The sequence below is a fragment of the Ursus americanus genome, chromosome 37 (assembly GCF_024610735.1).
Source record: "Ursus americanus isolate L20-20 chromosome 37, mUrsAme1.1.p, whole genome shotgun sequence".
In the NCBI taxonomy this organism is placed as follows: domain Eukaryota; kingdom Metazoa; phylum Chordata; class Mammalia; order Carnivora; family Ursidae; genus Ursus; species Ursus americanus.
The window spans coordinates 10,460,644-10,481,003 of NC_142163.1; the positions used below are offsets into that span (position 1 = coordinate 10,460,644).

General features: G+C 36.4%; 1 protein-coding gene across 9 annotated transcripts in view; it reads left to right on the forward strand.

Annotated features, from left to right (window-relative positions):
* Window positions 1–20,360, forward strand: part of LOC123789860 (zinc finger X-chromosomal protein-like) — a 59,052-nt gene that overhangs the window by 22,205 nt on the left and 16,487 nt on the right. For 4 of the 9 annotated variants that reach the window (XM_087859313.1, XM_087859312.1, XM_087859319.1 and 1 more), the window contains 2 exons: window positions 13,279–13,367; window positions 19,039–19,608. In XM_087859313.1, coding sequence (XP_087715439.1) covers window positions 13,307–13,367; window positions 19,039–19,608 — 631 coding nt within the window. In that variant the 5' untranslated portion in view covers window positions 13,279–13,306. Of the gene's footprint in view, window positions 1–12,578; window positions 12,647–12,747; window positions 12,860–13,278; window positions 13,368–19,038; window positions 19,609–20,360 lie in introns of all 9 variants that reach the window. The other 5 variants (XM_087859318.1, XM_087859317.1, XM_087859314.1 and 2 more) reach the window with 3 other exon arrangements.

A 20,360-nucleotide genomic window follows, 5' to 3' on the forward strand; every position in this document is an offset into this window, starting at 1 on the left:
TTTTTGGGGTTTGTCTTTTAGAGCAAGATTTTGTCTGTTAATTACATCTGTGAAATTGTGTATGGTAGTTATTTCTAATTATGTATAATCGGTTATATAAATACTCCATAATTAACAGGTCTATTCTGATATTGATTACCATTTAGGTTCTTTATAATTCTTGGCAGTTTCAGAGAATAACTATCTTCTGAAACATAGATGGACATTCTTTGGTGCCATTATGTGAATATTCCAGGGAGATATAGATGTATGAGTATAATTTGATAAAATTTTAATTGATGCAGAGGTATTTAGGGGAAATTGACATTCCCTTAATGTTTTCAAGAGCAAGATAATTCTCATTTTTGTCTCTTTTTTAAGATTTTATTTATTTGAGAGAGAGAGAGCGAGCACACATGCATGAAAGCATGAGCAGGGGGAGGAGCAGAGGAAGAGGGAGAAGCAGGCTGTCCACTGAGCCTGTTGAGGGACTTGATCCCAGGACCCTGGGATCATCACCTGAGCTGAAGGCAGATGCTTAACCAGCCGAGCCACCCAGGCGCTCCCATTTATTTGTCTTTTAAAAAGAATCTTGTATTTCATTTAATATGGCCAGTGTGGTATTCCATTAAGTGTTACATAAAAAGTTATTGTCTGTAATAGAATTAATTTTGTACTAGTATACTCACACATATGCTTTTATGAATGTGTGATAGTTCTTCAGTTTCTTCCAGATTTCCTGGCTATATCATACCTAAATTAGAAGTTTGACTAGTCAAATCACACATTTCTTTATTCCACTGGTTAGCAGTTTCTAGTGTTAAAATGAAATAGTGTTAAGGGCATCTGTGTTTTATTTCTGACTACATTGTGAGAATATAGTGTTTTCTCAGTAAGTTTAACACATGATGTTCTACTTCAGAATACTAACATTATGCTTCATTGGTGTGAGCTGATTTGCATTATAGAAACACTTTTGTGGCAGATTGCCTTTGAAATTCTGTGTATTTGCACAGATATACACATTTTTACTGTTACCTTTTTAATTTAAAAAATCAGTATTGAATTTTAACTTTTCAGTTTCTGTTCAGAATATCATAGTTTTTCTTTTTCAGTTGTTAATACAGTCTGTTTGGCTCCATTTCTTGAATAACCTTACTTTGTCAAGGGGTGTGTGTGTATGTTATTCTCTGTGATGAATCACATTTGCAAATACTGGACCTGTGTGTGTCATAAGTAATGGAGTTTGGGATTGGTTTAGATTATTTTCTTACGTTTTGAGTTTGGTGATTTACTGGTTTTGCAAAAGGTATTGTGAAACGCTTTTTCTCCTGCTGTAGAATAATAAATCCTAATCCTATAATTTTAGAATTATGTGTTTTTGGAACTTATACAAAAAAAATTCCCCTGTGAAACCGTTTGGTTTCAAGGTATTTGAAATGCTAACAGTAGCAACATAACTTTTTTTTTTAATGATTGCTTGAATTTTCTATCTTTCCTTAGCTTAATACTGGTAATTTGCATTTCACAGTAGATCTTAAAATTCATTTTCTTGTGCTAGTATAGAATAATAAATAATATTATATAAGCAATTTTAAAATTTTATGGTTTTTTATTTTTTTACTTTAAAATGAATGTTTATGGTTTCCAGTTTCATTCCCCCTTTAGTTTACTATCTGTTAGTTTTTTGCGTCTCTTCGTACCCCATGCCATAAAAAAGTGAAGTTTGGACTTAATGAGAACAGGGTATTTAGCTGCTTCCTGAGCTTTGCTTTTGCTGAGAATTATTACTATCATAAAAAAAAAAATGCTTGCTGTTAACGTGGCTCAGCTTTTTACCATTTATAGTTTTCTCCAAGGAAAAATCTGTGATGGGCAATTTTACTTCCCTTTAAATTCCAGCAAGTTAAGTGACTTTGCTTACCTTGTATAATTTTTGTGTGTTCTGAGCAAGGAGGGAAACCTTGATTAAAGTTATATTAAAAGGCATTAATTTGGGGGGCACCTGGGTGGCACAGCGGTTAAGTGTCTGCCTTCGGCTTAGGCGTGATCCCTGTATTGTGGGATCGAGCCCCGTATAGGGCTCCTCTGCTTCATGAGCCTGCTTCTTCTTCTCCCACTCCCCCTGCTTGTGTTCCCTCTCTCGCTGGCTGTCTCTGCTCTGTCAAATAAATAAATAAAATCTTTAAAAAAAAAAAAAAGGCATTAATTTGGGGCACCTGGTTGTCTCAGTCTTTGAGCATCTGCCTTCAGCTCAGGTCATGATCCCAGGGTTTTGAGATCAAGCCCCACGTCGGGCTCCTTGCTCAGCGGGAAGCCTGCTTCTCCCTTTCCCACTCCCTTCCCCGCCCCCCCACCCCCCACCCCCCACCCCCCATGTTCCCTCTCTTGCTGTCTCTCTGTCTCTGTCAAATAAATAAATAATAAAATCTTTTTAAAAGGCATTAATTTGGGAGACCATCAGAAAAATGACTTTGCATACATACTAACAAGCATGTGGTTTGTAAAAAACATCATTGTAAACGGTAAGATTTCAACCTTTTGATGGCTGAGTAATACTCCATTGTATATATAAATATACCATATCTTCTTTATCCATGACATAGAAGAAATCTTGCTAAACTCTTGACTTGATGTTTTTTTTTTTTAAAGATCGAAAAATATTTTTGTGTATTTCTGGGTTTCCTCTAACTCTTAATTTCCCTGTAATCAGTGAACTTTTGAACTGTGAATTCTTCTCAGGAAACTCTGATCTTAATATTCTTAGTCTTTGTCAGAATTTTCAAGATCATGATCCATGCAACTGGAGGAAGGCAGTCTTAACACTGAATGTGCAGTAAAAATCAGGTATAAGGTAAAATACTTTCAGGGCATTTGATAATCAGACTGAACATTCAGGTTTGTTCATGTAAATTTTAGACTCCGGGTTCTCTGATTTGTTCTGCTAATTTGTCTTCAGATTGAGCTGATATCTAGGTTTTGTTTCTTCTGTAAAGACATTGGTAATTTCACTTAAATCATCAGACCAAATTCTTGTACATTTACTTCTACAATTGTGGGACCTCTTTGGAGTATACCGTTGTAGATCATTCATGTATGTCCCTTTAAGAACATGGTTTTATTCTTGATTGTTGGAGGGAAGTGGCAGTTCTAACTCAAGAAAGGTTACTAAAGTAAGGTGTAATCATTTTTGAAGTATAAAAAAAGTTTTTGTTGTTGTTGTGGGGTTTTTTCCTTTTCTACTATTTCAGGGGAAAGTTACCAGTCAAATGCATTGTTGAACAATGAATGGTCAAGTTAGTAGAAACAGTACAAGTAGGCAGCCCTTCTCATAAGCTAAACTATATATTAGTAAATGCGTATGATATAAAATTTTAGTTGATTCCTAACAGTTGGAAGGGATTAAGTTGGTAGCTGTCTTTGCAGAATAGAACTCTGGTGCAGCCCAGCAGTTAATGGTTAGTTTTCACTTGGTGAGCTCTAATTTCTTCCTTTTTATGATTTCAGTTCAGTTTTCTGTGGCGTAATATGGCTGGTTATATGAATCAGTCACTCTTACTGAACGCTTAAGTCACTGACATTAGTATCTTCTTTATATGTAAATATTTGTGCATTTTTTGACTCTGTTTATGAGAGTTGAATACGCATAGCACCTTATTAGAGGAAGCACAAAAAGCTAATTTAAAGAATGAAATGCTGTCCCATTTAGGCTACGAAATTGGGTGAAAGCAACATTGTCTCTTAGCTTGTGTTAATATTGTAGAACATTCTGAGTTCTGGAGAACTGATGAAGTTTTCTGAGCAGGGTGTGTCATGATGGAAATAGCGGTTTTGGAAGGTTCCAAATTCCTCCACATTACAGGAATGCTTCAGTGTTTGGCATTCACCCCTATAAGATTTCTAGTTTTTTGTTTTCTTTTGTTTTTTGGTGGGAATGACAGAAACAAGCAAAGCCGTTTGAGAGGCTGTTTTTATCCCCAGGGATCAGGAAATAATGATCTGTGATTAAATAGTGATCATACAAATTAAAAAAAGGGACATATAATCAAGAAGTTATGGGAGAAGAAATAGATAAGATCAGACATCCCTAATGATAGGTAAGAAAGAAGAGGCCATCTTGCTCTGGTCAAAAGGAAGCTGGGTTTTATCCCAATGAAAATATTCTGCTGACAGTCTGGTGTTAGGTCCTACCTTGAGTATGTAGATATGAGGAATCATCTGTGCCACTAGTAATTGAAACCATGGAAATAAAGAGCAAGCAGAAGAGAGCTGATAGCACAGCCCTAGGCAAGCTGCAGTAAGTGATGAGGGGAGACAGAGTAGCCAACAGATAAGAAAATGGGAAGAAAACTAGGATGTCACTTTAAAAAACTGAGGTAGGAATTCAAGATTGAGGAAATTAGCTCTCAAACTCTAGAAATGCCAAGGAGGATGAGTGAGAAAAAATGTTATTCTTCAGGTTTAATGCTCCCTACACTTCTGGGTTTATTGAAATATGACTGACATAAAATTATGTCAGTTTAAGGTGGACAGTGAAATAACTTGATAATGTGTATATGTTGTGAAATGATTACCTTAGTAAGGTTAGTTAACACTTTCATGTTTATCACATGTATATGTGATTTTTAAATATATGATGAGAACATTAACATTTACTCTGAGCAACCTTCCTCAGAGACCATCTATGCCACAGTCAGCAGGATTTCCTTCCTTTCCATGACCGAATTACATTCCATTGAATATATATTCCACACATTTTGTCTACTTATCCACTGATGGACACTTAGGTATCTGGGCTATTGTGAATAATATATACATATATATTTAAAGATTTTATTTATTTATTCGACAGAGATAGAGACAGCCAGCGAGAGAGGGCACACAAGCAGGGGGAGTGGGAGAGGAAGAAGCAGGCTCATAGCAGAGGAGCCTGATGTGGGGCTTGATCCCATAACATCAGGATCACGCCCTGAGCCGAAGGCAGACGCTTAACTGCTGTGCCACCCAGGCGCCCCTGTGAATAATATTTTAATAAATGTGAAAAGAACACAAATCTCTTCGACATAATGATCTCATTTCTTTTGGATATATATTCCCACACTGAGATTGTTGGATCATACAACAATTTTGTTGTATGGGGATTTTAATTTTTGAGGAGCGCCCATACTGTTTTTCATAGTGGTTATATCCATTTACTTTCCTACCACAGTGTACAAGGAAGGGTTTCCTTTCCTCCATATCCCTGTCAACACTAATCATCTCTGTTCTTTTTGATAATAGCTGTTCTAACAGATATGAGGGGATTATTTCATTGTGGTTTATATATCCATTTGCCTCACTAGTGACGTACATATTTTCATGTACTACTTATATGTCTTCGACAAAATATCAGTTTACTTTGTCTTTTTTTCAGTTAGATTGTTTTATTTAGGTATTTTTTACTTTTGAATAGTGTGAATTCTTCGTATAATGGATATTTTATTTATATATATATATATATGTATATATATGTATGTATGTATATATTTACATGTAGATATAGATATTTGGATATTGGCTCCTTAGCAGATTTTTATTTGCAGATATTTTCTCCAGTTCCATGAGTTGCCTTTTCATGTTTATGTTTCATGTTAAAAGGTTGGTGCAGAAGCTTTGTAGTTTCATATATCCCATTTGTTTATTTTTCCTTTTTTGTTTGTGCTTGTTTTGTCATATCCAAAACATTGTTGTCAAAGGCCAATGTCAGTGTCCTTTTATGTTTTGCTGTAGAAGTTTTAGGATTTCAGGACTTACATTTAAGTCATCAATCCATTTCAGGTTAATTTTTGGGAATGGTGTAAGATAGGAATCCTATTTCACTCCTGGTGTGTGATCATCTAGTTTTTTCAGCAGTATTTGTTGAAGAGACTGTCCTTACTCTATGGGAGTATTGCTTTCTCCTTTGTACAATGTTATTTGCTGTATACGTACAGTTGCTTTCTGGGCTCTTGATTCTTTACTGATTCCATAGTATTTCAATATTGTTTATTCTGTTACTGTGACAAATACCGTTGGAATTTTAACATGAATTTCATTGAATCTGATTGAATCTGAAGATGGCTTTGGGCCGTATAGACATTTTGCAATTTAATTCTTCCTATCCATTAACACATATCTTTCCTTTTTTAAAATAAAGATGTTATTTACTCATTTCAGAGAAAGTGTGAGCTAGGGGAAGGTGCCCAGGGAGAGGGAGAAGCACACTCCCTGCGCAGCATGGAGTCTGACTCGGGCATCAACATGGGACTTGATCCAGGCTGAGATCGTGACCTGAGCTGAAGTCAGATGCTTAACCAGCTGAGCCACCCAAGCATCCCATGTCTTTCATTTATTTTTTCTTAATTTCTTTTATCAGACTGTTGTACTTTGCAATGTACTGATTGATCCTTCACTTCCTTGGCTAAATTTATTCCTAAGTTTTGTTTTGTTTTGTTTTTGATGCTGTTGTAAATGGCATTGTTTCTCTTATTCATTTTTCAGATAGTACATTATTAGTGACTAGAAACCCCACTGATTTTTGAACATTGATTTTGTATCCTGCAGTTTTACTGAAAATGTGGATTAAAACTAACAAGTTTTTTTAGTCTTTATGACATCCTATATATAAAATTGTATCATCTGCAATAGAAATAATAGTTTTACTTTTTTTATTCCAGTTCCTTTTTTTAAAGATTTATTTAAGGGAGCACCCGAGCAGGGGGGAGGGGCAGAGGAAGAAGGGGAAGCAGACTTCTCGCAGAGCAGGGAGCCAGATGTGGGCCTCGATCCCAGGACCCTGGGATCATGACCTGTGCCAAAGGCAGATGCTTAACTGACTGAGCCACCCAGGCTCCCCTTTTATTAGAATTTTTATGCTTTTTATTTCTTTTATCTTGCCTAATTGGTTTAGCTAGTATTATGTTGAATGGCAGTGGTGATTGTAGGCATTTTTGTGCCTAATTATAGAGGACAGTCTTGGAGTATTTCACCACTGAATATGATATTAGCTGTGGACTTGGTGTGTATGATTTTTATCCTCCAATTTTTAATGGGGTGTATCATATTTATTGGCTTTACTTGTTGAACCATCCTTGGATCCCAACTTTTATGGTTTATAATCCTTTTAATGTGTTGAATTCAGTTTACTAGAATTTTATTGACAAATTTTGCATTTGAATGTACATCATGGATAAAGTCCGTAGTTTCCCTTTCTTATATTACTCTTTAATATGAGGGTTTTAATGAGTTTGGGAGTGTTCTCTTAAGTATTTTGAAGGAGTTTGTGGATTGATGTTAATTGTTCCTTAAATGTTCAGTAGAATTTGTCTATCCAAACTATCTGGTCCTATACTTTTCTGTGTTGGAAGGTTTAATTACTGAATCTGTTACCATTTATTCGTCCATGTTTTACTGGATCAGTCTCCTTAGTCATTATGGGCCTTTTAGACTTTGTATTCCTTCAGGCTTCAGTCTTAGAAAAATATATGTCTTGTAGGTTTTGTTTTCTGGGTATTTTGTAGTTCCTTGTTACTTTTTTCCTGCCTTGTGGCTTTCCTTTGGGAGCTGATTCTTTTCCATACTGGTAAGCTTTGATTCTGTTAAGCTTTTTTATCTACAGTAGGTTTTTGCCTTGTGTTACCTGAGACCTGACATCATTTTTTAGATCTAATCATCTATTTTAAACTGGTCTGGATCCTGGCATCCTGGGATCAAGCCCCCACAAAGTTGGGCTCCCTGCTCAGCGGGGAGTCTGCTTCTCCCACTTCCTGTGCCCCTCCTCCTGCTTGTGCGTTCTCTTTTTCTCTCTCTAGCTCTTTCTCAGATAAATAAAATCTTTAAACAAATAAAAATAGAAAAAATAAACTGATAAAAATTTAAATTGATGGCCTATAAAAGCTATCTTTTTACTCCTCTCCTCGAATTTTGTTTTTGTCGTCACAGTTTACCTTTTTCATATTTTATGTTCAGTAACAGATTGTAGCTATAGTTATTTTCAAAACTTTGTCCTTTAATTTATATTAGAGTTCATATTTTAACATTTGATTATTCTGAGTTTGAATATATACTTACCTTTCCTGGCATACATTGTATATTCATACATTTTTATATTGTTAATTGCCTGTTACTAATAATCTATTGATTACTTTCATTTCAGCCTAAAGAACTCCTTTTAGCATTTCTTGTAAGACAGATCTGGTGGGCATTGAACTCCCTGTTTTTGTTTATTAGGGAAGCATTGTTGATTAGGGCAAGCCTTTATCTTTCCTTCATTTCTGAAGGGCAGTTTTGCCAGTTATGTATTCTTGGTTGGCAGTTTTTCTTTCAGCACTATGAATGTAGTATCCTGACCTCTCCTAACTTGTAGTATTCTTCTGATTTAATTTTTTTAAAAAGTCCACTTCTAGCCTATTGGGGGTTCCTTATATGAGTGAATTTTTTTTTTTCCTGTTGCTGTTTTTATAATCCTTTCTCTTTCATTTTAGACAGTTGTATTATATCTTGGGGAAGATTGTTTGGAGTTGAAATTAATGTGGGCTTTTATTGCTAAACTCGGGTATCCAGATCTCCACAGTTTAAGATATTAAACCAGCTTAAATCAGCTTCTCTGTCCCTTTTCTTTCTCTCTTTCTGGAGGTCTAATAATGTGTAGGTTATTTCCCTCAAAGGTATCCTATATTTATGTAAGCTATCTTCACCCTTTTTTATTTTTTCTTTTTTTCTGAGTGGATGATATCAAAAAGTGGTCTTCTGTTCCATGTACTTCTTATACTTGATCCAGTTTGTTCTTTTTGTTTTTATGTAGTCTCCATGTCCGGTGTGGAGCCCAGTGCAGGGCTTGAATTCACGACCTGATATTCAAGACCTGAGCTGAGATCAAGCGTCAGGCACTTAACCGACTGAGCCATCCAGTCGCCCCTTGACCAGTTTGTTCTTGATGCTTTATATGTTATGTTTCATTTCATTCATTGTAAGGTTGACCCTGGAACAAGAGGGAGGCTGTGAGTACAGTCAGAATCTGTGTATAACTTTTGACTCCCCAAAAAACTTAGCTGCTAATAGCATACTGTTGACTGGAAGCCTTACCAATAATATAAATAGTCAAGTAACATATTTTGTATATGTGTTACATACTGGATTCTTACAGTGAAGTAAGCTACAGAAGAAAGATGTTTTTAAGAAAATCATAAGGAAGAGAAATTACATTTACAGTACTGTAAAAAATCTTCATATTAGTGGACCTGTATAGTTTAAACCCTTGTTGTTCAAGGGTCGACTATATTCTTCAGCTCCAGGATATGTAGTTCTTTTTTATGATCTCTCTCTTTTAAACTTTTCATTTTGTTCATGTATTATTTTTCTGATTTTGTTGACTTTGTGTTTTCTTGTAGCTTTACTGAGTTTCCTTAAAACAACTACTTTAAATACTTTATGGTAAATTGCAGATCTCCATGACTTTGGGGTTTATTAATAGAAAATTATTGTGTTCCCTTAGTGGTGTTATGTGTCCTATATTTTTCATATTCCTTGAAGTCTTGTATTGTTGTCTTCACATTTGAAGAAGCTAGTCATCTTCTCTAGTCTTTACCTCTTGGTGGCATTGGTAGAGAAATACGTTCTTTAGTCCTGTGAGGGATCTCAGGCTTTTTTCATATCTTTTCAGTGGATATGCCTGCTCTATAATTCTTGTTCCTTTCGTTTTTTTGCAGAAATCTTAAGATTGTGTGCTTTTCTCAGTCCTGCAAAGTGAGGCTGGGTACTGATAGTCTCAGGTTTGCTTTTCCTAGGAGAAAAGGTGCTGAATCCTCAAGTTTGTTTGGTTTCTCCCAATGCTACTAGTCAAGCCTGCCTTTAGAGCAGTACACACACGGAGCCAGCCATGGGGTGTGGGTGTATGCAGGTAAGCCACATAGACTTGGGTGTCTCCATGGGCTAGTTGGTGGAACCCACAAGCAAGGCATCCCCAGCATCTTGTGGGTAAGTTCCCTGGTGGAATTGTGAAGCAGTTAGTAGGATTGCATCCCATTGTTGCCCTCCTACCAAGAGCTCTACTATTCTCAGTAGCTGCTTTCTGCTCCCCAGTAAGGAAGCACAGCTAAGTATTCTGGATAGGGTAAGAAAGAAATGGGCCTCTTTGGTGGTGTCCTGCACAGCCAGGTAATCCAGGCACTCACAGGCTTTTATTTTCTCCCATGGGGAGAAGTCGGCCTGGCAGGGCTTTCTTCTCACTGAGTTGTGCTGCCTTAGAGGAGGCGTGATGTGAGTGAAGTGAAACTGTTCCTCTTACTCATTCCAGTGCATCCAGTCTCCATTTTCTTTTTTTCTTTTTTCCCTACTGGAGTGTATAACTTTTCCACTGGACTCTTGGACTCCACTCTCATCTCTTGGTGTTTTTGAGGGCAAGGACAGTAGAAAATTCTTACTTCAGCATCATGATCCAGTTTGAATGTTACTGGAGCTAATGAGGTTGATTTTCTAGGAAAAACTTGAAGATGCTTAAATCATTTTTATTCCATCCTTAATTGGTGTAATTTCCTGTTTTACTTAATTTTGCTTATAGAATTTTTAAAGTTTGTCCTTTCATAATGATATTTTTTGAAGAGGGGAAAAAATACCATTATGAAAGGACAAAAGTAGAAAGCCAGAGAGTTTGGGGAGAGAAAACAGTGACAACCTATTTAGACCAAGAACATTTTCCATGTTTCTTTTTGTGGTTAAAAAATATTAATGTAGTCTTGGGGCGCCTGGGTGGCACAGCGGTTAGGCGTCTGCCTTCGGCTCAGAGCGTGATCCCGGCGATCTGGGATCGAGCCCCACATCAGGCTCCTCTGCTGGGAGCCTGCTTCTTCCTCTCCCACTCCGCCTGCTTGTGTTCCCTCTCTCGCTGGCTGTCTCTATCTCTGTCAAATAAATAAATAAAATCTTTAAAAAAAAATATTAATGTAGTCTTAATGGCCTTTTTATTTGAAGCATTTTGAACACATTCTATAAAACATACTATTTCTTGAAATGATTTGGACTGGTCTCAGAGATGGCATATTTTGGAAATTATATAAACTCAATCAAGTAGAAGAAAACCAAAACCAAATATAAAGTTTAGGTCTTATGGAGACCCAAATATATGTTAGATATATTTGTTTAGCTGATGAAAGAGACAGAAAAAGATTTGGGGTGGTGGTAGAGAGGAGGGGAAGATGACTAAATGGAAAGTATGAGGATAATGGAAAGGGTATTTAGGACCAGATTTTAGAGAATTGTCTGCTAAGGAGCTTGAATTTTATTTGGAATGAGGAGGAAGCTGTTAAAACATTTATCAGTATAGGCCTGACAGCATTTAAATTATGCTTTAGAAAATTCATTCTTACGTGTGTTAAAATGTACCAAGCTTTGTTTTAATCAGATACAGTAGACTATCAGGTATGAAAATGATTATCTTGAAGAAGGAGGTTTATACTAACAGACATGAGAGGAGAAAGAGTGAGGCATGTCATACGGTGAAGAAACAACTAGGGGAAGAACTAGGGTTAGTCAGGAGGAGAGAGGACAAGCATGGCCCAGGAGCCTTTATTAGGCAACGTAGTAGATTTGCTAAGTTTAAGACTGGATAGTTTGAATAATTTCCCTGGGGTATTTTATGTAGGAGTGTTGATTGGTATGTAAATTTGATGTATAAGGGTGAGGCTCTGATTGGTTGACTTGTATTATGATGGTGCATTTATGGGGAGACCCTTGCTATCTATAAGATTTAGCAAGCCTTGGAAGTAGTTGTGTTTCTTCCAAATCAAGGCCCCAAACGACCAAGCAGGAAGAATACAGAAAATAAGAAATTACTGTCAGTATGCTACATCACTTGAAGTTCTAACAAACGTACATTTTGTGTTTCATCAGCAAAAAACTATCAAGTTTAGAAACTATCTAATAGGGGCGCCTGGGTGGCACAGCGGTTAAGCGCCTGCCTTCGGCTCAGGGCGTGATCCCGGAGATCCGGGATCGAGCCCCACATCAGGCTCTTCCGCTATGAGCCTGCTTCTTCCTCTCCCACTCCCCCTGCTTGTGTTCTCTCTCGCTGGCTGTCTCTATCTCTGTTGAATAAATAAATAAAATCTTTAAAAAAAAAAAAAAAAGAAACTATCTAATAGTCCTTTTGAAGTTGAATTAGAAAGTGAGAAAGTGGAGATGGGAAAACCTATTAGGAAGCTTAGGTAGTACCTGCACCCTAAGTAAATCTTGGCCCCTGATAAGTCTCCCTTTTTGCCCCTTCTGTGTACTCACTTGCTTTTTAGGCATGTATGTGTATTTTAAATTTTTTTGTAAACTGGCTGTTTCTCCTGCCTGCCCTAAGGCACATTTGGTAAATGATCTTCAACTCTCTCTATGTACTATAGTTTGAGACGGAGAGGTATAGAGAAAGGGAGGACAAGGGAGGACAAGGGAGGACGAGGAGGAGGGAAAGAGAGAAAAAGGGAGGGAGTGACAGGGAAACAGCATGTGCACACAAGTCTTGCTTATGGTTTCAGGTATCTTATAGATAGGACCTTCATTTTACTTTGTTCAAATATAAATTTATTTTTTACCTTTTGTAGCTGGTACCAATTCACCTGTGGCCTGGAGAATCTAAATATACTGTGAGAATTATTTCTGCAGTCAGAAGGTCAGTTAAGATAGGTCATTGTAAGGTACACAGAAATCTCCAAAAAGTATTAACCATTGTTACAAATTTTGCATTTTTACCATTTTGTAATTTACTGGTAGGAAGATTGCAGACTACATTAAATTTAAAAGTGCAAGAAAATCTTGCTGAAATTCCCCCCAAAGTGTATTAAGGTGAACCTCCAAGAGTCATTGGATTGCTGGTAGAGAGGAGGTAAGAGGGAGTCATCTGGGGTACAAGCAGTCTTCTGTATCTCAGTCTGAATAATACTAATAAAAGTTTAAATATAAATTTATTGGTATAAGCATTTAAATAAGTAAATATATATATTATATATACATATATATAAAATTAAGCAGAACAATTAAGATTTGTGCACATTATGTAGCTTATGCTGTAATTAAAACAAACAAAAATCCCCAGTGTCAGCCTGTTTAACCGCCCTTTCATGCATTAAGTGGTAGAGCTGCCCATACATCACTGGAAATCAGTATGTTCCCTTTTATTTTACATTGTTAGGTTTTTAATAAATTAAGAAATTTGATCATTTCAGAAGTGTAAAGATCATGATGACATTTGAAGTATGTGATCTCATATAATTAATATTTGGTATACTTTATTTCCTGGCTTAGGAGCTGTGACTAATGAGAATCAAAGGCCATGGATGAAGATGAACTTGAATTGCAGCCACAAGAGCCAAACTCCTTTTTTGATGGAATAGGTATATCTAATTCTTGGGTTATTCCATTCCCATCTGCCAGATTTGGAGTTTGCTTATCAAGAGGATAAATTGCTAGATCTTAAATTGATTGATACTTACATATCTTGTTATCCTGTCAGAAACTCATAGCCAGCTCATAATCTTGTCAATAACTGCATCAGTATCAAAACATTACTCTTGTTATTCTCATTTTTGCCAGTTATACAGCTAAATCCTCTTAGTTCTTCCTTTGGAAGTTTTTCTTGTTTATTTCTACTTATCTTTAGTTTTGCATTGTTGGAGCAATACACTTCCACAAATTTAGTGACCAAAACAGTGCTATTTTGTCACCTTGCAATTTTGTTAGTCAGAAACACTTTGTCAGAAATCAAGGTTTTGTCAGGGTACCCATTTCTGGAGCCTCTGAGGGAAACCCTTCTTTCATGAACATTCAAACTTTTGGCCAGAGTTAGTTCCCTGTGCTTTTCTTCTTTTCTTACGGACTGTTAGCCAGGACCATTTTTTTTTTCTTGAGGCTGCCCACATTACCTTTCATGTTTTACATGTGACTTCCTCTAGCAGCAGTTAGTTGGGTCTCATGTTTGAATCTGTCTGGCATTCCCATTCACAACACATCTGACTCTAGCCAGAAGCTTATCCAGGATAATCTACATTTAGATGTGCAAAATTTCTTTTACTATGTCACATAAGATATTTTAAGATTCAGGGATTAGGGCTTGACTATCTTTGGGAGACCATTCTCCTTACCATTGTCTGCATTTTGCCACCAAACATTTATGTTCCTCCCATGGTAAAATTCAGTGTTCTGAGGTTTTCACTTAACATCCAAAATTATTTTCCAAAATTAAGGAGCTCAACTACATCCCGTAGATTTTAGAATATTGTGTTTTCTTTTCCTTTTGTTTTGAGACATATTTTGATTTGCCGTTTGACTTATTTGGCCTATTGTGCAGTAGTGTTTAATATTCCCATATTAAATATTTAATATTTACCAAAAAGAAAAGAAATTAAGCAACTCAGAAATCTCACTGCATCTAAATCAGGGACCCATAACACTCTGGGTATAGTTCATTAAGTACATCTTCTCAGGCATACTTCTTTGTGGACTTAAAAAGCCAGAGAAACAAGGTATCTGCTCCTATCATTAGTGGTAGTGCAGTTTTGAATATTCTGGTTACAACAGGTTGAAAAGGACGATAAATAGAGTCTGTAGTGTAAAGAAATTTTGAATTCTAGGTGGGCAGATTCCATTAGTTTCCAAGCCCTGGGAATAATCCCTCATATTTTTGTTGTTTTATTTTGTTTTGTTTTTAAGATCTAATTTCTGTTTTTGACATAGAGCACAAGCAGGGGGGAGCAGCAGGCAGGGGGAGAGGATGAAGCAGTCTCCACACTGAGCAAGGGTGCCCAAAGGGGCTGATCCCAAGACCCTGGGATTATGAACTGAACGAAGGCAGACATATAACCTAATGAGCCACGTATGTGCCCTTAATCCCTCATGGTTGATGGCTCCCCACTTGGAGTCATCTTTTTGTTTGGGTTTTGGTTTTGTTTTGGTTTTGTTTTTTCATCAGAGATAGCAAGTGTTTTTAACTAAGTAGTTTTACTAACCTACTTCTGTGCCTACAATTTTGGAAGTCCAGCAGTTCTTAATATCATACTTTCTCTATTCTTTCAGTCCAAGTTCCCAAACGAAGGTAGCATTGTTTCGGGTGATATAAATTTTTTAAAGAATTTTGTGTATCTCCTGGGTCGTGAGAATTTACTTCATTAGACAAGAGTCGTATCTATATACCTTTCAGAGATAATGCATTTCTTCTTGGAGATGGCTGAGGGACAGTGATTTAAGCCCCTCAGACTAAGTACTCTAGTTTGATTGAGGTTATCTGTGAGGCACACTATTAATGACTTCAAAGAGACATTAAAAGACTGAATTTTCAGACCTAACGACTTCAGGGAAGAATCATAGAGCCATTCATAGAATGCTTTTGTTCTAGAACTTTATTTTCCTGAAAATTTTTTTTCCTTTTCTTTTGCCACTTGTACAGGCTAAAAATTTGCCAGATTATTAAGTTCTGCTACTTTTTTGTTTCAATTTAACTTTCTTCTCTTGATTTTTACTCTAAGCAGCAAGAAGAAACAAGGCCACATCTTCAACACTGCTGAAATCTCCTTAGCTGAGTTAATTGTTACAAGTTATGCTTTCCACGTAACTGTAGCATACAGTTTGGCTAAGCCATTTCTCACAACATACAACTAAGATACTGCTTCCTTTCTTCTAGTAACATGCTTCTTTCTTCTTTTTGAGCCCTTACTAACAGAGTTTTTATAATCTGGATTTCCATTAACAGTCTGTGCGTGGTGACTTTCGTTTTCTTTAAGTCTATGTAGGATTTCTCTACTTTGGTCATTTCTTCCTTGAGTTCTCACCAGCATAAGTTGTTAACCATATTTCTACTAGGGGTCTGTTCAAGGGAATATTCCATTCTAGAGCCACTTTACATTTTTTGGCATTTGTATAGGAGCACTCCACTCTCTGGTACCAAATTTTTTGTTAACACCGAAAGCTAAACAAATTTAGCAGTTTAAATCAATAAAATTCATTGTTTCACAGTTTCTTTGGATTAAAAAGTGCTATCTGCTTTGGATTTCATATGGCTATAATAAAGATGTGAACAGGGTGTTGTTCCTTTCTGGGACTCTGGCCGTGACTCTGATTCTAAAATAATTTAGGTGATTAGCTGATTTCACTTCCTTTCAACTGTAGGACTGAAGTCCCTATTTCATTGATAGCAGTCAGCTGAGGGGCTGTCTTCGCCTCTTGCCACTGCTTATGTTCCTTCTCACGCTTTCTCTGTGGCTCCTGCAGTAACAGGGAATTAAGTTTCTCAAACTTAAAATTCTGCTTCAACTCTCAGATGCCACCTGGGAAAGTTTTGCTTTAAGTGTTCATGTGATCTAATTGGACACACTCAAAATTTTCAGTATAAGGTTTAGGACTTTAATTATATCTGCAAAATCCTTGTGGCATAAGCCATAATGTGACTTATTCACAGTTCCGTGATTGGGGTGCGGACATCTTGCAGTGCGGGTAGGGTGAAGTTGGATGAGCAAGGTAATTTCCTTATCACCACTGCTTTTCTAACCGGTTCCTACCACTTGGGCCTAGGCACTATTATCTCATTCTGTACTTAAAATAGTAGAAACTATTTTCTTGGCTCTCAGTTTTCTTCTTTTATCTACCACACCAGTAGCATACTTATCCTGGTGTAACACCTGGATCATGTCATTTCACTTTTTTTCATTGTCCAGGAGATAAGGTATAAAGTTCCTCTGCGCTTTGACATTTTCGTACTTTTACAACCCTTTTTCTCAAGACGGTTCTCAAGGAGCCTTCTGCATCAGGCACATGGAATGTTGTTTGTTCCCCAACTATGCAAGGAAAACTGAAAATGGAAAAAAAAAATGGGCAGCCAGATTACCCAAGGTTCTAAGTAGATTAATATTGAAAAGGATTGCACTAGATTTTATAATATAAAATTGTTTTCTTATTACATAGCTATTCTTGCTAATTTAAATTTTACTCATTGAATTTTATGTTATCATATTTGCCATATATTAAAACAGTAGATAGTGACTTTACCAAGAAACATGAGGATTTTTAGTGTGCTTTCTAAATCCTGTGTGTGTGCATGTATTTGTGTTTCTTAAAGAATTTGGGGTGATATTTTAACTCATGTTTGGTAGTGTCATTTTGTTGGTGTTAATAAATGGAAAGTTAGTTCTTTCTTAACATGAACATAGTGAAGTATAAAAATGTGCTTGAAAGAGAGACTGAGTTCTTTGGAGTAAAACTCATAGTATTTTATAGCTTAATCTTGCCACAGCAGTGTTGGAACATGGGCTATTTTCCTTTTAGCCCTGCTTATTAACACTTAATGGTGTTCATTCATCTTTGAGCAAGTCACTTAATCTGCCAGGGCCTCCGTTTTCATATGTCCTAATAATAATGAAACCTCTCATTACAGTTTTTCAGAACATTTCCTATACATTCCCATTTGGTCATCACATCAGTCCTGTGAGGTATGCATGGCAGATATTTCTGTCCTCATTTTACTGACAGGAAGCTGAAATTAAGGTTAAATGACTTGCCAAAGGTCACAAAATGAATAAGTTCTAAATGCTTCTCTCTGACTTACACCTCTTAAGCAATGCTCTTGTCTTTAAATGGTTTTATATTTATGTCTTTAAGATGGAGATTAAGGTGATGTATTGCTCGATGTGAATAAGCATCAAAGACAAATGATTAAAAGCATTTAATAATTCTATAGAAATGAAAGAAAACATTTTCTCATTATTTCTATATGTAATTCAGTTGGACATTAACTAACTTTAAAGACTTTCTGCGACTTTTATTATCCTTTGGCCCTTGTTAATTCTTTATGTTTGTTGAATAATCTGTGTGTTTCTCTCATGGCCTAGCCAGTGAGACACAGTCACTGAGTTAGGCACCTGCTTTATGTCATCTGCTCTGACTCATAACCAGGGCCAATAGCTAACGGAGTCGCTTTCTTTTGGGCAAGACTTCATATTTGTTGTTCTGTGGACCAGGAGCCAAGATACCAGACTGGTTTTCTTTTATTTTATGTTATAATTTTGCTAAGGATAATCTTATCTCTGTTCCCACTCATCTCATTCAATCAGGGTGATATTTACTGAGTACCATGCTGTGCAAACAATTATGTGATCTTGTTGAAGTCATTTAATCTCACAGGCTCTGATTGTTTCACTCCTGTAGCTTTATTCTTTAATTGTGGAGTGCACTAGAGATAGGATTTCTTAAAATCGGTGAAACTGCCTGGGGATTGGAGTGTGGGTGATGCGAGGAGGCTAGATGGGGGCTGAGTGTCCTTATGAAGTTGGTAAGACCCATCTCCACTAACCTCACCCTCCAGTGCTCCAGAGCAGCTTCACTTTTATTCATCTTATCTATTCACAGAGATCTTTAATCAGTTATCTTTCCTCATCTATAGCCTTCTAGCTCTGTTTTCATTTATGCCCCAGTTCTTTGGTAGGTGAAATTCACAGTTTAATTTCTAAATTTCCAGTGATATATGGAGCATACTTTTGGAACATTACACCAGAATAGAGTGGGTTGATTTTAAAGAGTTGAAAGAAAGAAAAGGAATGGAAGAAAAGAAATATGTAGCAGTGTTGAAAAGAAGAAAACTGATGTATTTAAGGAATGTGGAAAAAAGGAAAAGAAATGGAACAGATATGAAGGAAAATGGTTTATTTGTTTTCTGAATTTATCTCACCTCCTTAACATTTATAATTATCTCTTAAGAGTTTATTTTCCTGGAGACCGTTTAAACTGATATTCTAAAATACTTTTCTTTTGTGACTGCCTCGTGTTTTTTGTTTCCTAGTATTACTTTACCTGTTAATGGATTTAGGGTTGAATAAAAGCAGTTCTTGTGTTAATTTCTGTTATATGAATCAAAAATAGATTCCCTCTTTATTACAAACAGATTGAAGACTGTTTCAGTGTTTGAGAAAACTGAGGATATATTCTGTTTTCTGTTGGAATTTAAATAACATTTATATCGTTTATTAAGAGAGTCATTCATGCCTACCTGAGGTTTGTCATTTTTATTTTTGTTTTTTAAAGGAACTGATGCTACGCACATGGATGGTGATCAAATTGTTGTGGAAGTTCAAGAAACTGTTTTTGTTTCAGATGTTGTGGATTCAGATATAACTGTACATAACTTTGTTCCTGATGACCCAGATTCAGTTGTAATCCAAGATGTTATAGAGGATGTTGTTATTGAGGATGTTCACTGCTCAGATATCTTAGAAGAAGCAGATGTATCTGAAAATGTCATCATTCCTGAGCAAGTGCTTAACTCAGATGTGACCGAAGAAGTTTCTTTAGCGCACTGCACAGTGCCAGATGATGTTTTAGCTTCTGACATTACTTCAGCCTCAATGTCTATGCCAGAACATGTGTTAACAAGTGATTCTATACATGTGTCTGATGTTGGACATGTTGAACACGTGGTTCATAATAGTGTAGTAGAAGCAGAAATCATTACTGACCCTCTCACAACAGACGTCGTTTCAGAAGAAGTATTGGTGGCAGATTGTGCCTCAGAAGCAGTCATAGATGCCAATGGGATCCCTGTGGACCAGCAAGATGATGACAAAAGCAACTGTGAGGACTACCTTATGATTTCCTGTAAGTCTTGGGGTACCATGATTGTCAAAGGTATTTTTGAGGGCTTTTATCATATATCAGGGTAATATTTTCTTCACTTAAACTTACATAAAATTAAGATAAATATCATAAGCCCATATGCCCTGTTGTTTTAGTTTGGATCTTGTTAAGGTAAGCCATAAATAAGAAAACTGAAGTGGTAAAAGTAAAAAGTTATTTCTATATGAGAATGGAATACAAAGGTGAGAAAAATTAGGGGAACTGGGTGGCTCAGTTGGTTAAGCATGTGACCCCTCTTGATCTCAGCTCAAGTCTTCATCTCAGGGTTGTGAGATCAGGCCTTGCATTGGTTTCCATGCCGGGCCTAGAGCCTACTTTAAAAAAAAAAAAGAAAAGAGAAAAATAACGGCTAGATAGAATGAACTATTAGAAATCATGAACAATGTGATGAAGTGATTAGGCTGTTACCTTATCAGAATCACCACTGAATCTTGAAAGGATTTCAGCACAAAATCTTTTGTCTTTTATTATGCAGTCACTTCTCTCCTTATTTTCTTCCATATCACTACTCTTTTCCCTGCAAAATGGTGATCATATTTTAAAAAGCAAATTCATTATTGGCTTTGGAACTGTATTAGTGTAATGTCTTGAAATTAAGTGGCCATATACATGACAATAAACACTAATTTATATAGACTTCTAGACTGATTAGAGATTTAATATCATTGATTTTATACTCTGTTCACTGCTTCTTATGGGATATTGGCTTTCTA